The 16382-nt window shown below is 37.8% G+C and overlaps 1 protein-coding gene across 4 annotated transcripts in view; it reads right to left on the bottom strand.

The window, feature by feature from the left end:
- KCNG2 (potassium voltage-gated channel modifier subfamily G member 2) overlaps positions 1 to 16382 on the bottom strand; it is a 173258-nt gene that overhangs the window by 88963 nt on the left and 67913 nt on the right. For 3 of the 4 annotated variants that reach the window (XM_027852311.1, XM_027852314.1, XM_027852312.1), the window contains exon 2: positions 8380 to 9229. In XM_027852311.1, the coding sequence (XP_027708112.1) occupies positions 8380 to 9135 (756 nt within the window). In that variant the 5' untranslated portion in view covers positions 9136 to 9229. The remainder of the gene's footprint in view (positions 1 to 8379; positions 9230 to 16382) is intronic. The other variant, XM_027852313.1, reaches the window with a different exon arrangement.

Raw genomic sequence — 16382 nt, 5'->3', positions numbered from 1 at the left:
AGAGAGAGAGAGAGAGAGAGAGAGAGAGAGAGAGAGAGAGAGAGAGACGGTGAAAGGGAAAGGGAAAATATAACATAAGGGCCTCAGCCTCCTTCCTTTAGCTAAGATAGGAAAGGCCAGGTAGTTTTCCTTCTTCACCCTTCAAAGACCCCTCTCATTCTCACACAGTAGAGGAAGAAGTAGTTTTACAGGGCAAAATGAGAATTTGTGGTCCTTAATTTCCATCTTCCTCCAGAAAAGCATGACTCCTCTGCCTGCTCAACCAGCTTCCTCTGCCTGCTCAACCAGCTTGCTGAATGGGATCTGAATCAAGGAAGCTCATTTTCTGCTTTCAATGGAAGAAGCCCCAATCCACATCAGAGAGGAAGCTACTTACCTTTGTTAAATCAAACATGTCACAAGACCCAACATGGCCCCTAGGGCTCACTCCATTACAGCTCTAAATATTTGGGGCTTCAAATAGTTTTGTCAAGGGCTTCTAAAATACTTCAGTTGTGGGCACATCCTACTGAAGACAGCGGAGTGACTGGATGCCTGGATCTCCCTGGACAAAGATTGGAGAGGTTAAGCAGACTTTAAAGATGATTCCAGCTCTTCCTGGCTTTTCTCATTTCAGCTCCCCAGCTGACTCCAGAAATGTTTGATTTGGTTATATAAAACAATAGTCTTTCTAGTAAACTTCTTACCATTGCTTCTAATTACCCTGAAGCACAATAACAATTATTAGTATGTATCAGATTAACTTTGCTATAAGCTTTTTTTGGTTTAAATATGAAATTCCATTCATATCTCCTTAGTCTTCAAAGTTTCATGCTATAGCGTTCACTAACAACTCCTCCCTCTGTCTCTCTCTCTGTCTCTCTTTCTCTCCCACTCTCTCTTGCTCCCTCTCTCTGCTCTCAATTTATCTATTTACCTTTAGATAAATTTATATGTATATATCATAGATATTTCTTTTTTTTTAAAGTGTACTAACAGAAGTTCAGTTTCTCACACAATCTTATTTAATTTTGTGTGAACCTAATCAAACACAAACATTTCAACTGAACAAGAAAACAAGAATTTCAAAAATCAACTCAAACAAATAAATCTCAAAATAGATTATTCATTCAATATGCATATTAAGCACCTACTGTGTGCTAAGTACTGTGACAGCTATATGATGTTATTTGTCCTAAATGAAGCTGAAGAGAAAGGGTTCTTATTATGGCCTCCTTTCAAATAACTAGAAAGTAACAAAGTATGAATTGATAATTAAAATATTAGAAGTCTCTTAAAAGGTACAACTTCCTTCCTCCTCAACACCCAGCCAAAATAGGGTAGGCTCAGGACAATGCTGCCCCTGAGACTTGCTTCATTCTATGCTCGCCTGACATAGCTTCCTGATTCTCTAGGGCAACAAAATGTCCTGGCCACATGGAGTCTGGACTGTCAGACATGGTGGATGCCAAAGACCAAATGAGTCACAATACCCTGATAATCTACTGACCAGATACATAGTATATCCAGATGGATACAGAGGAGCTAAGTGCTAATGTATTGTTGTTGCATATTTTTGTTGTATTAGGGCAAAGTAAATCTCCTTTGTTAGATGTTCAATGACTTGTGAGTGCCTCCTTTCATCCCATCGAAGCTAAACTAAGAGGGTGTTAGTGTTAGAGACACACAGATCTAAAATTCTACAGTTATCTATTACCCCAATTCCTTATTTTAGTTTCTGAAGTCCCTTAAAACAACAATAACAATAATACAATAATACAACAGTAATAAAACAATAGTTAGCATTTATACAGTTCTAGTTTATAAAATATTTTACTTACCGTATCCTTTTTTATCCCCACAACAATTATGGGAAGTAGATGCTATTATTATCACCATTTTATAGATGAGGAAATTGAGGCACAGTAAGGTTGAATGATTTGCCCATGATTACACAGCTACTAAGTGTCTGGGGCTAGATTTGAACTTAGGCCTTCCTGACTTCAAATTGGGGAGCCAGTGAAGATTTCTGAGCGGAGGAGTCCCATAAATAGATCTTCTTGTTAAGAAAAACTACTCTGGTATCTATATAAAATAATAATTAGAGGGATTAAATAGTGTTGAAACTAGAAAAAATTTTGGGAATCTATCTATCGTAATCATCCAAGCTGGTAGGAATGATAGTTTACTGTTGAGGAGGAAAGAAGATGCACCTTTTAAGACACTTCTAATATTTTAATTATCAATTCATACTTTGTTACTTTCTAGTTATTTGAAAGGAGCCCATAATAAGAAGTCTTTCTCTTCAGCTCCAGTTAGGACAAATAATATCATATAGCTGTCACAGTACCTAGCACATTTCTTTGTGGGGGAGGAAGGACTGGGTATATCACCTGATGATCTGAACCAAGCACATTTCAATTATGAGATAACACTTCTGATTGAACTTGGGCAAACTATTTAAGCCATTTAAATTAAAATGAGAAACAAGAATGATGAGAGTGATGTTTTTTCAGATAGGGAAGAAGTTTTGAGAATTAATTATAATAACAGTATATAGTATTTGAATTTTAAAGCATTTTACTTTCCAGTTTTTCTCAAGAGATAGTGAACAAATTTATACCTTGATCACAAAACATACATGGAAAGAGAGGACATTGATGGAGGTGACCCTGATTTCTCAAAGGCTTACCCATGGTTGGCAAACTCTGCTAGGTCTCACCAAACTGCCAATATTTTAATATTCCTTGAAGAATTTGAAATATTTTTTGAAATAATGCAGTCATGGACCAATGAAAGAGCTGGCTATAATTCAAGCCACTCAATATTCCATCTTAGGCATATCTCTGCTAAGTGTTTCCTATTTTAAAAGCTATAGAAGGTAATTTTCTCCTCTCCATATTATGCTTTTTAAAATCCCCTAAGCATATTTTTAATATTAACTCTTTCTAGAAATAGTGTTTCTGTTTTGTGAGGAGGGAAGCAATAAAGTAGATATCATTTAGTTTAAAAAGATAAGGGCAATGTTTATATGCAAATTCTATTGAGTCAGGTCCTGCTACTGAGTAGGAAGTAATATGCCATTTTCCCAGGGTAGATTAATACTTCCAAGGCACTCTAGTAGTTGAGCAGGATTAATCCTCTTCCTTTATTCATAAATTTAGAGGTGGAAAGGATCTCAGAGATCATTTCGTTCAGTCACCCAAATTTATAGATAAGGAAACTGAGGCTTAGATGCTTTAAGTAATTTACCTAATGTTACCTATTTGATAAGTGGCAGAGCCAAGATTGTAAACCAGACTTGAAAGGTAAGGTGACTCCAACCAGCAATCTTTCCATTGCCCCATCCTATTTTATTTATTCCTCTTTATCCCATCCTTACCACCTGAATGGTGTTTTTCTCAGAATATCCTGATGACGTGGTACATTACCATTTTACAGATGAATAAATGGAAACTTAGTGAAGTAAGTAATGATGACTTGACCCCTGGTCATATTTACATAGATAGGGCTAGAAGTCACGATACTGAAGGATGGAATTTGATTTGTTAGGGCCTACCATAGAGACTCATGACGAAGGAGCTGCTGAGGTATATCCATAAAAGCATATATGGAAGGTACCTTACAGGCCATTCGGTTCAATCTTTTTTTTTAAGTGAGAAAACTGATGGACAGAGAGGTTAAATGACTTTCCTAAGGCCACACAGTCTGTAACAGAGGCAAGATTTGAACCCAGGTATCTAACTCAAAAGCCAGTGCTCTGAACCTTCATGTACTATAGTTTGCTTGGACCTACCAAAACTTGCCCTCCAAAGACATAGTCTTCAGGAACCCAGGGTCACTTCTGTGACTGGATAAGTCATCACAGGAAGATTTTGGAAAAGGCAGAAATCCCAAAGAAGTTGATTAACTGAACTTCCAATGGAATTCTGCCAGGTCAGGCCAGCCCCAGCCCCTCTGGTAGGGAGGTGATGCATTCTACTTAGTTTCTACTCTGTGCAATGAACTGTGTCAGGCAAATGAGGCAGGCTTCCCAACTGCTCTTATCCAAAAAGTAGCTGATAAGAGTCCCTGGGCTTTAGCTTTACTCCATAGACCCAATATGTTAAGGAAGAAAGAAAAAGGATAGCTACCATTACTGACCTTCACCTTGCTCATTGCATCTCATTATGCATGTGCCTGGATGAATCAAGCTGCCACAGCTGCCACTGGGTAAGACTTTGATGAGAGAAACTTTTATGTTACATTTTAAAAAAAAAAAAAGGCACAAAGAAACTGGGTCTTCCAAGGAGCATTTCCTTTTGGAAGGGATCAGTTTTTATGCATCAACATCATTAGAACAGCAAAAGCTACATTGCTCCAATTGTCTTACTAAGTGGGGATAATGATCTTTCTCTCCAAGCTTTTCTGCCTTGGCTCACGAAAATAACAATCAATACAGATGCTGCAAAGATGAAAGGAAACTATCACTAGTTACAGATCACGAAAAGGGGGAAACTTTTTTTTATAACTGCATTAAGGCAATTCTATTTGTTAAGAAAAGGTATCTTCCCCCTTCTTTTAAATTCTTAAAAAAAACCTATTGGGTAGGTTTAATTAGGATGTCAACTTTAATGTGGATACAAATTAAGGAGCTCCATTAGTGCTTGTCACTGTTCAAGGCCCATGAACTTCAGAGAGATTTCTAAGGAGCCTGTCACATGCATCCAGCTCCAGTGATTCATTGTAGAAGCCAAGTAGCTGGCAGCAATCAGCACCGTTTTTAAAAAGCGAAAAAGTGATTTGTTTAGCCAGTTATTTTTTTTAATGGAGTCACATTTAGAAAATATTTAAGTCTTATAGTTTATAAGTTCAAATGGAAAAGAAACAAAAAGCAAAACAAAATACTAAAAGGTTGTAAGAGTTTCCCTACCCTCCTCCCTTTTCCTACTTGCAAATTTTTTTAATATAAAATCTATTTTTCTTAATTGACAAAGAAAAGAAGTTTTGAGCAAGGCTAAATTGTTCTTTTTTTAATGACTAGCTTGACTTTTAAAAAGAAATCTCCAACTAACTGCACAGAATAATTGAAAAGCCTGGTGCATATGCGTACCCTTTGACTCAGTTATACTGTTACTAGTTCTATAGCCTAAATGTATCAAAGAAAAGAAGATGAGCCACGTGTACAAAATTATGGAAGGCCGTTCTTTCTTGTGGCTGCAAAGAATTAGAAACTGAGAGTGTGCCCATCAATTATGGAATGGCTGAATGAATTATGGTATGTGAATGTGATGGGACAGTATTGTGCTGTAAGGAATGATGAAGGGGCTGGTTTTAGAGAAACCCGGGAAGATTTTTATGAACTGATGCAGACTGAAGTAAGCAGAACCAGGAGAACAATTTATACAATAACAATAATGTTGTAAAGACAGTCAACTTTGAAAGACTTAAAACTCAGATCAACATAATGACCAACTGTAATCCCAGAGGACTCATGATGAATCCTGTTATCCACCTCCAGATAGAAAGGTGATGGATTCAGAGTGCAGACTGAATCATATATGTATAGGCATGTGTATCTACACACACACACACACACACACACACACACACACACACACACACGTGGTTCAGTTGTTTCAGTCATGTCTGACTCTTCATGACCCCATTTGGGGTTTCTTTGGCAGAGATATGGGGAAGTGATTTGCTATTTCCTTTTCCAGCTTGTTTTACAAATGAGGAAACTGAGGCAAGCAGTGTTAAGTGATTTGCCCAGTGTCAACCAGTAACACAACTAGTAAGTGTCTGAGGCTGAATTTGAATTCAAGAAGATGAGTCTTCCTGACTCCAGTCCTGGCACTCTATCTATTGTACCACATAGCTGCCTATACATATATACATATACATATACTTTGCAGTATATGTAGGTATATGTACATATTAGTTTCTGCACACATTATGTATTATGTATTTATAACATATATGTGTATATATGGGTATAATCTTGGAGAATAATCACTGTCAGCTTTATCTCAGATCCCAGGTTGCTAGCAGATGGCTAGGATGAATATGTGCAAAGAGGTGAAGAGATTTTTAGAAAATCTGCCCTTTAGGGTATTTCAGTCTAAAAAAAGTCAAAGTAGCTGAAATGCTTAAGGCATCAGTTTGCTCCCAAATAATCATGTTAATCAATCAACAGGCATTTATTAAGTGCCCACCATATGACAGGCACTGCTATTCTCAGAGGATATAAATGTGAGACATTCTTGCCTATGTTCTAAGGGTGGAGATGGGGAGATGGACATATAATACGTTCACCACAAGATATTTACAACATAAACAGTGATTTGCCATGAGAGTTCACTAACAATATGGGGAATCAGGAAAGATTTGTTGAAGGAAGTAGCACGTGAGCTCGGTCTTGAAAGGACTCAGACATACCAAGAAGCAAAAGTGAGGGGAGGGAATCCTTTGCACCTGGGACAAACTAAGTGGAAGAGTAAAGATGTTTGTTCCATAGCATTGAGCAGCTAAATGATATGGAAGAAATCATAAGGAGTTATTCACAAGGGCTACCACTGTAGAGAAAGAGAGATGCTTTTATGGATTTTCTTGATATTTTATGCTACAGCTTTGAGTTTATTAAATTAGGGGGGAAAGTAGTGATTCATGAAGGATGGAAAGTATGGAAGAGCTAAAAGATGGAACTGATATATGCTATATGTGGGCAACTGGAAGGTGATGAGAGTGCTTAGAGTAAGATATGCTGGAGAAAGGCCCATAAGATTTGCTTCTGAGCTCCTTAGTGTCCAAGGCAGCCTCAATTCCTCCCTAGGATTTCTATGTAAATGACTGTGCAAAGGAATTAATCTATGACTTTGAAAATCCAAATACATAAAGTGTCTTTTTAGTAGCAGAATCAGAAACTTGGACTCAGTCAATGCTCCTGGAAATGGCAGTTCAGTAATCAGGTATCTAAACAATGAATGAAGCCAAACCAATTTCTTTAAATTTAAATTAAAGTGCAAATGACAGCCAGAGCTGAAGCCTTCTCACTTGCAACAGCTCTGACTGAGGATGTTCCAAGAGGATGCAAGGACAGGCTATTTTCCATCAGCTTATCTATCTGTTCTCTAATAATGATTTGGTTCTTGGGTTCTAAGAAGCTAATTGCACATCATAAATTCCTGACATTTTAATGACTTTGGCAGAGCGGCTGGGTCCTTGTTCTCTTGAGATAAATGTGTTAAAGTCATCCAAGCAGTAACTTCTGTGTTTCCCCAGTTCTTGGTGAAGCATTTGGTGCCACAGATGCCTGGAGTAAGGGTGAAGTGGGGTGAGGAGAGAGGGAAAAAGATGCCTATTTAACTCATAGTCCTAGCACCACGAAACATACAAACTGGGTTAATTCATGTGTTAATTTGGTGGCATTGTGTGAAACAAGCTTTGCACACACACACATGAAAATCTGTCCTTTAGGGTATCTTGGTTTAAAAAAAAAAGTCAAAGTAGTTGAAATGCTGAAGGTATCAGTTGCCCCCAAATACTCAAGTTAAAAGGCCCACTAGGTTGGAAGAGGTTCCTACAATCAACCAACAGGCATTTATTAAGTGCGCACTATAGGACAGGCACTGCTATTCTCTGAGGATATAAATGCAAAGATATAAATATATCTTTATACACCCCCACTCTCCACTTTGGCCCCTCGCCAGGTAGAACTTATTTGGAAGATGATATCTGACTTCTTGAAGAAGAAAGGGGGCAAATAGAACTCCGTGATTTGGAGCTGAATGGGTTTGGATCTAAATCTGAATGTGTTTATAGCTCCTTAAGAATCAGGATCTTTTACCTTCAAGCTGTTGCAAACAAAAGGTGAGATGTCCAGAGAACATGAAAGGTAAGGGAAAGGGAATTAGTATTATTAAGCATCTAATATGTGTCAGGCACTGTGATAAGTGCTTTACAAATATGATCTAATTTGATCCTCCTAACAACCTGGGAGGTAGGTTCCACTTAATGACTCCCCCTCCCCACCCCATTTTACAGCTGAGGAAACCAAGGCGGTCAGAGGTTAAGTGATCTGCCCAGGGTCATACAGCTACTGAGTTTCTGAGGAGGGATTTGAACTCAGGTCTTCTTGACTCTAGGTCCAGTGCCACTTAGCAGTACTGAAGACTATTGATGGAATTTTGTCACTTTGTTAATTACTTAAAACTATAGTTATATAGGACCATGAATAACACTTGTCATTTGGATGATATAAATTTATCTATGTAGAGTATATACGTGGACACATACCCATTATTGAACACTACAGAAATCATTGAGTGTTTGACTGTTTTGTTGGTGTGTGTACAGCAGTTTAATCCCAAGGGCAGCTAAAGTACTAAGTTCAAAGCCTGCATCTGCAGACACACTCACCCGATCCTCCTCGGCTCGAATATCTGGCATAGTGCTCATGCAGAGGCTGACTGCAGTGATGGCCACAAAGGAGACAGAGACGCAGGCAAACATCTTCCCTGGAATCCCAGAGTGAGGATTTTCTACCATGTCCCTGAGCTGCCTCATGCACTGAGCCAGCCGACTGCCCTCCTGGAAGGCGCAAGGCGGAGACTCATTCACCATCAGCTCAGTGTCATAGAACTGGGCCTCAGCGGCCTCTTCTTCTTTATGCCGCAGTCTCCTAAGGCAGCACCACTCGAGACGGTCCTCCTCAATCCCCCAGTAGGCCAGCTCATCCTGGAAGGAGAGGGCGCACATCTCTCGGAGGAGCCTCAGCTTTCCTGCGGTAAGGAAATTCATAATGGTCTTGAAGGCACAAGGGTTGCGGTCGAAGAAGAATTCATTGCTGCTGACATCGTAGTCGTCACAGACGCTCATGATCTCGTCATGGTTGTGACAGGACTTTAGCCGTTCCAGCCGGGTCAGAGGGCAATTCTCAAGGGTAGTCCAAGGGAGTCTATACTTGATGCCACCCACATTGATGATGACGTGCTGGGGCCAGTCCTCACAGTAAGTGGGGCAACAGGAGTCTTCTCCAGGATGTAAGAGCCTGGCTTTCTTGTAGAATAAGCCCTTCTTAGCCTGCACCTTGCATAGCTTCTCGAAGCCATTGTAAGAGTAGGGGGTGAAGTTGGGGTCGGGATTCCCAGAGAGCAGAGCCATTTCCTGATACATTGGTTGTGATCATGGAGGTGTCCAGCCCTCTTTGAGGTGAAAAGCCTAGATCCGGAGAAGAATGAGAGAATGGATGGCTGTGGGGGACCAGTGTCTGCAAAAACAAAACAAAACACCCAACAACAACAACAACAACAACAACAAAATGCAGTATTAGGGTAATGAAAAAATATTAAAATGTTTGCTTGATAAATGGACTTCTCAATGACTGTTCCTTCTTTCCCTTGCCTCCCAACATGTAGGTATCCCTAGTTTTGGGGAAAGATGGGTGACCTAGGTACTATAATTTTGCCTTACACTTTAATTACTCCTCTTTCTAACCTATTATTAAAGTTATTCAGTCACAATAATCAAGTCACTTTATCTCCCTTGGCAACTAGGTAACTCAGTGGATAGAGCCCTGTGCCTGGACTCAGGAAGACCTGAGTTCAAATCCCCTCTCAGACACTTACTAGCTGTGTGACCCTGGGCAAGTCACTTAATCTCTGTTTGCAATCAGTTTCCTCAACAGTAAAATAGGGATAATAATAACACCTCACCTCACAGGGTTGTGGTGAGGATGAAACGAGATAATCTTTGTAAAGTGCTTAGCACAGTGTCCGGCACATAGTAGGTACTATATAAATACTTCCCCTACTCCCTGCCTCGGTCCTCAGTTTCCTAACCTATGACTGAATAACCTATTAGATCCCTCCCAGCTCCAACATTTTATAATTCTAAAAATCTAACTCCCAAATTTAATGGCATGGAAATAAATAATATAAAAATCTCATCTTGGCCAAGGAGTTTAACTCCATCAAACCTTCTACTAGAGCCACTTAAGCTGGGTAATTTAACTTCATTTCCCTTTGTTTCCTTTCCCCAAGGAGCACAGGAATGATCAGAAAGTTGACAATGGCACAAGTTAAGTAAACAGTGAAAACAAAAAGTACAAATAGTAAAATAAAAAGTAAATAAAGAAAATAAAAAGTAAAAAAGTAAAAAAACAGAATCTAGAAACTAGGAAATTTTATAGCTTAGTGAAAAGTTTTTCAAAGTCCACCACAACTATCCCAAACACTAAAAGAGGGATAAATTTCTTCAAAAGCTAATCAGTGACTCACCCTCTTTTTAGTGTTTAGAGTAACTGTTTCAAGGCAAAAATATTTAAATTTACTTGCAGCAAAGATTACTTTTTTAAAAACGCAAAGTGTCTTAGGAAGTATTTCCAGTGCTTTGGATAATAGTCAAATGTGTTATAATTCAGAATTGCTGTCAGTGTTTGACTAAACACCACACCCAGGCCACAAGATAAAGTTGTGGCATTGAAGAGTGATGACTGTGAAAAAACACACACACACACACACTATTACTTCTGCAAAAATAAAGCCAGAAATATTTTCAAATAAGTTCCTAAAGGGAATTCTGTTGCTAGTACAAATGATTGTTTCTGATGAATTTTTCCTAACCTCTATTAGACTTTTGTGATACTTATGTTGATGGACAGATGTCCAGCTATGAATCACAGGGAAGGATCTGCAATGATGAAAACTTCGTTGGTGCTCACATACCACCCACTTACTAAGGCTGTGGTACATTTGGCTCTTTGACTAGGGGATGCCTCTTCAGGAGTAGCTGTCTGTTAAAAGGTAAAGCTTGAAATGGGTTTCTTAGGATACATTTTTACTAAACTAACTTCATTTTATTTTAGGAAATAAATGAGACAAGCAGAAGGTAGAAATACTATGTTTATCTTTAATGAATGTATACTTCTAGCACACTCAGCCTGACATCTCAGACTTGTTAAATACTTTTAGCTTAGTCAACACACTTTAAAAAGGCTGTTTCAGATGACATGTTAATGAGACTAATTCATTCTGGTGCAGTTAGGAGTCTTCCTATTTTAACTTTTATAGCCAGGGAATAAACATAACAAGCTAATTTGCTAGTGCTAAAACATTCCCTTTTAGTACACTATGTCTGTAGTTTGGAAATGATGTCACTGAGACAAAGCTATAGCAGCTTATTAGCAATATCACATGATAAGCCATTTGTTTTTCAGTGCCCACTGGTATGGTTTGTCCTTCCACAGTAGCAGACAGAATTCTTTCTGCCTTGCCTACTTACCTGCTCCTAATTTATTTCCTACAGTAATTCCCTAGAAATAATTTCCACCTCTTCAACCAAACCTGGTCCAACCAGTGAAAATCACTAGAACTTCATCAGTATCATTAATGTATCCTTGGTGGTGCTATGAATTAGCCCAGCTATTCTGGAAAGCTACTTGGAACTATGCCCCAAAGTATATAACTTTGACCCAAAAATATCACTACTAGGCCTATAGCTCCAAAGAGATAGAGGAAAGAAGAAAAGGATCCACATATACAAAATTATTTACTATTGCTCTTTTTGTAATGGCAAGGAAATGGAAACTAAGGGAGTGCCCATCTACTGGGGAATGGCTGAAAAAATTATGGTATATGAATGTAATGAAATACTACTATACTATAAGGAATGACAAAAAAGTTTATTTCAGAGAAACCTGGAAAGACTTGTATCAACTTGTAGTAAAGTCAGTAGAACCAGGAAAACAATTTATGTAATTATTGTTATTCAGTCATTTTTCAATTGTATGTGATTCTTCATGACCCCATTTGGGGTGTTCTTGGCAAAGATACTGGAGTGGTTTTCCATTTCCTTCTCCAGCTCATTTTACAGTAGATGAAACTGAGGCAAACAGGGTTAACTGACTTGTCCAAGGTCACACAGCTAGAAAGTGTTTGAGGCCAGATTTGAATTCAGGAATATGAGTCTTCCTGCTCATCTGTACAATAGCGCCAATCAATACAATAACAATAACATTGTAAAGAAAATGCTATGACCAACCACCATTTTATTTTTTTCCACTTAATAGTATTTTATTTTTTCCAATTACATGCAAAGATAGTTTCCAATATTCACTTTTAAAAGATTTTGAGTTTCAAATTTTTTACTCCTCTCTCCCATCCCCCCTTCCCAAGATGGCGTACTATCTGATATAGGTTATATGTGTATAATCATATTAAATATATTCACACATTAGTCATGTTGTAAAAGAGGAATCAGAACAAAAGGGAAAAACCAGGAGAAAGAAAAAAACAAACAAAAAAAGAGAAAATAGTGTGCTTTGATCTGAATTCAGACTCCAGAGCTTTTTCTCTGAATGTGGATAGCATTTTCCGTCATGAGTCTTTTGGAATTGTCTTAGATCCTTGAATTGCTGCGAAGAGCTAAGACAAGTCTACCAAAGTTGGTTATCATAGAATGTTGCTATTATTGTGTATTACATTCTCCTGGTTCTGTTCACTTCAGTCAGCAGCAGTTCATGTGAGTCTTTCCAGGTTTTTCTGAAATCTGCCTGCTCATTATTTCTTATAGAACAATAGTATTCCTTTACATTCATATACCACAACTTGTTTAGCCATTCTCCAATTGATGTGCATCCCCTCAATTTCCAGTTCTTTGCCACCACAAAAAGAGCTGCTGTGAATATTTTTGTACATGTGGGTCTTTTTCCCTCAGCTGAGAAAGAAAATAAATACTTGTTTGTTTTAAAAAAAATTAAAAAGGTTCCATTGGCATATACTTTCAGAATCTTAGCAGTAAAGAGGAAGAAAGTTGAAAAAAAAATGTACAAATAGGTTACTACCTAGAATCAGAGAAATTAGTAGGCAGATGAAAGCATCAAAACACACACGCGCATGCACGCACACACACACATGCATTAGAGACAGTGTGGTGTTGTGTTGATGCAATTTGCTTTGGAGTCCAGAAGACATAGGAGTTTAAGTCCTGCCTCCAGCCTGTACTAGTTCTGTGATTACAGGCAAGTTATTTAACTTTTCAGACAACTTTCTAAGCCTGTAAGTTATAGATGATTATACAGTTATAGTATATTTATATACGTATGCATAGAGAGCGTTTCCACAATGGGGTTTCCCCACATTGATGAAATCACAAGTCTGGACCAAAAACATATGCACACACACATCTTAAATGGTGATGGACTTAACCTATGATATTTTAAAATACATAACAAAATGATAATAATCAAATCAAATCATACAGGCAGAAAAAATTACTAGTGGCACAGATATATATCCAAACCATTAAAAGAGCTTAATAAATAAAAAAAATAGAAGTAATATATTAAAGGAGAAATAAATCAGTATTTAATAATTTTTTGGGGGGGAACAACTAAAGGAAGAAGAATTAATTTGGATCTATTCTTCATACCATACACTGTAATAAATTATGGCTGGATCAAGGAGTTAACATTTTCAAAAAATCTATTTTAAAAACTGGGAGAAATGTAATAGCATCCCTCTTCCAGTTAGGGAGGAAAGATAAATTTCTGATGCAGGAAAATGATTTTTATCAGAGATATTATAGGTATATTTGAAAAGATTAAAATAAACTTTTTGCTCAATGAAATACAATAAAATACAAAAAGGAAACCAACTGAAAAATATATAAGACAAACATAATTAATGAGTTTATTGTTCAACATCGATAAAGAATTTATATAAAGACATATGGTCAACATTCAGATTCTAGATGATCCAATGGTTTATATGTGAGATAGCAGAAAGAGAACTGAATTTGAAATCAGAAGATCTGGATTAGTCTGATTCTATTCGACTTTCTAACTATGTTACCTTAGGCAAGTCATTGTGTCTGCCTCAGATTCAGTTTCCTCATCTATTAAATGATGGGGTTGGGTTAAATAATCCCTCAGGGGACGTTTAGTTCTAAATCCTGTGATCCCAGAGACAAAAAGTAAGTCATCACATGGGGAAAAAACTGCATGACTTCAGTAGCAATTAAAAAAAAAAACCTTTTAAGGTACCATTCACACTTATTAAACTGATAAGAATAAAACTGACAAAAATCCAGAGTTGGCTAACCTGGGAAGAAAAAGATGTATTTGGACATTGCTATTGATACTGGAAATTATCTTAATCTTTCTGGATGGTAATATTGGGAAGAGCTACAAAATTGTTCAGACCTTTTGACCTAGTAATTATGCTTCCAGGATTATATCCCCAGGAAATAATTCCAAAGGAAAAATAAGTGATTTGTGCTTATAAATTCATAGCACTACCATGAATAATACCCAAACACTGTAAACAGCTCAAATGCCTATAATAGGAAGACGATTAAGCAAACAATGATATGTTGATGTCCATGATAACTAAATAAAATGATAAAAATATGGGCTGCACAGACCCTCAGGGATGTGCATAGGAAGAAAATTTTAAGTACAAATATGCAATATAAACCAAAAGTACATTAAATGAAAAATGTAGAACACAAAATAATACATACTCATAGAGGGATTACACATACAGAAAACATATGTGTGGGAAGATAATTTGGAGTCATTCTGATTAGTTCCCCCCACCCAATGGAATTAAGTTCCTAATGTGAAAAAAATCACTAGCTGAGCTCTGAGTTAATGCAAGGACTGGGGTGGCATTTGGAGGAAAAGGAGGAAGTATAAAGGAGGGATGAAGACATGGATATTATAGCCTTTTTTGATGTGGTGGAGAGGTAGTAGAAAGAGTACTAGAAATCTTTAGTTAGTACTAGTACTGACTTCGAGTTAGAAGACACCAGGGATAAAATATGACTTCTGACATTTAATAGTTTTGTGATAATGGGCAAGACATTAATTGCCTCTGGGTCTTAGCTTCCTCACAAGTATAATTTAACAACAACAATAATAGCTAGCATTTATTTAATGATTTAAGGTTTGCAAAGAACTTTTAACAGATGAGGAAACTGAGACTGAGAGATTATGCTACTTGTCTGAGGCAGGTTTCAAACTCTGGTCTTCTTGACTTCAAGTATAGAACTTTAGCCACTGTACCACTTAGCTGCCTGTAAAATGGGGTTAATAACACTTCATAGAGGTGCTGCTGTGAGGATCAAATGAGCTAATGTATAGAAAATGTTTTGCAAAACTGAAACATATAAATAGAATTTATTATTATGCAATTTTTTCTCCTGGGTCCCTGGAAGACAGTTGTTTGCAGTGGGGCCATTTGTACACACCGTATACATACAACCACTAGATTACATTTTAGGATACTGGACACGGGAACATAGTAGGAGATACTTATTTTCAGGGGAAAATATAGCCCTAAAGGTTTGGGATTCTTTCATGTCCAAAGATTTATGCTCTTCCCATTGCCATGTAATATGGCCCCTACTAAAACCTAGGACCCAAATAGCCTCAGGAGACACATTTCAGATGCAAGCAAAAGGTGGGAAGCAGGTGGGCCAATCTCTGAGGCCTGTCGAAGAAAAGAAAGGGGATGACATGGAGATAGTCATAAGGGAGAAGTGTCTCTGGGTGGTTACAGTGGTAGGAGGTCTTCCTTGAATTTTCCTTGTCCTTCAACCCTGTGAAACCCTTTCTCTCAGTCATTCACTCCTTGCTCAGTTCCCATTCCTATCCTTCAGTCTATTATTCCTCTTTCTGACAAAGCACTTGTTCCATACTATAGCAGTCACATTAATGGCTTGGAGCTGAGTGAATTCTAGTTTCTACTTTCTCAGTAAGTGGGGAGAGAACTTAAGGAAGGAAGGAAGGAAAGAAAAAGAAGGAAGGAAGAGAAAGAAAGAAAAGAAGGAGCTAATGTTGGGAGGGAGAAAGAGCAAATGGAGGGAGAGGGAAAGAAGGAGGGAGGTATTAAGGGAACAAAGGAGAGAGGGAATGTGCCAGGGAGAGAGGAAGGAAAGAAGCAACATTTATTAAACACTATGTGCTAGGTGCTATACTAAGCACTGTACAATTATTAGCTCATTTGATCCTCAAAAAACTCATACTAATATACTGACTCAAACTAAGATAATCCCTATTTTACTGATGAGGAACCTGAGACAAATAGACGTTAAGTGCCCAGGATCACACAGCTAGTAACTGACTGAGACCAGGTTTGAACTCAAGTCTTCCTGACTCCAGGCCCTGCACTTAATCTACTATGCCAGCAAGCTCTCCCAAACAACTGGAAACTAAGGGAGTGCCTATCAATTGGATAATGGCTGAACAAATTATGATATATTCATGTAATGGAATACTATCGTGCCATGAGAAATGACAAAGGAAATGGATTTAGAAAAACCTGGGGAGATTTGGAGGAAATGAAACAGAGTGAAGTGAGTACAACTCAAACCAATGACTACAACATAGTAGAGAAAAACATCTTTGAAAGACTTAAGAG

Source organism: Vombatus ursinus, unplaced genomic scaffold (genome assembly GCF_900497805.2).
Source record: "Vombatus ursinus unplaced genomic scaffold, bare-nosed wombat genome assembly UNPS02009573.1, whole genome shotgun sequence".
NCBI classification, from domain to species: domain Eukaryota; kingdom Metazoa; phylum Chordata; class Mammalia; order Diprotodontia; family Vombatidae; genus Vombatus; species Vombatus ursinus.
This window is presented reverse-complemented; position numbering and strand designations above follow the sequence as displayed.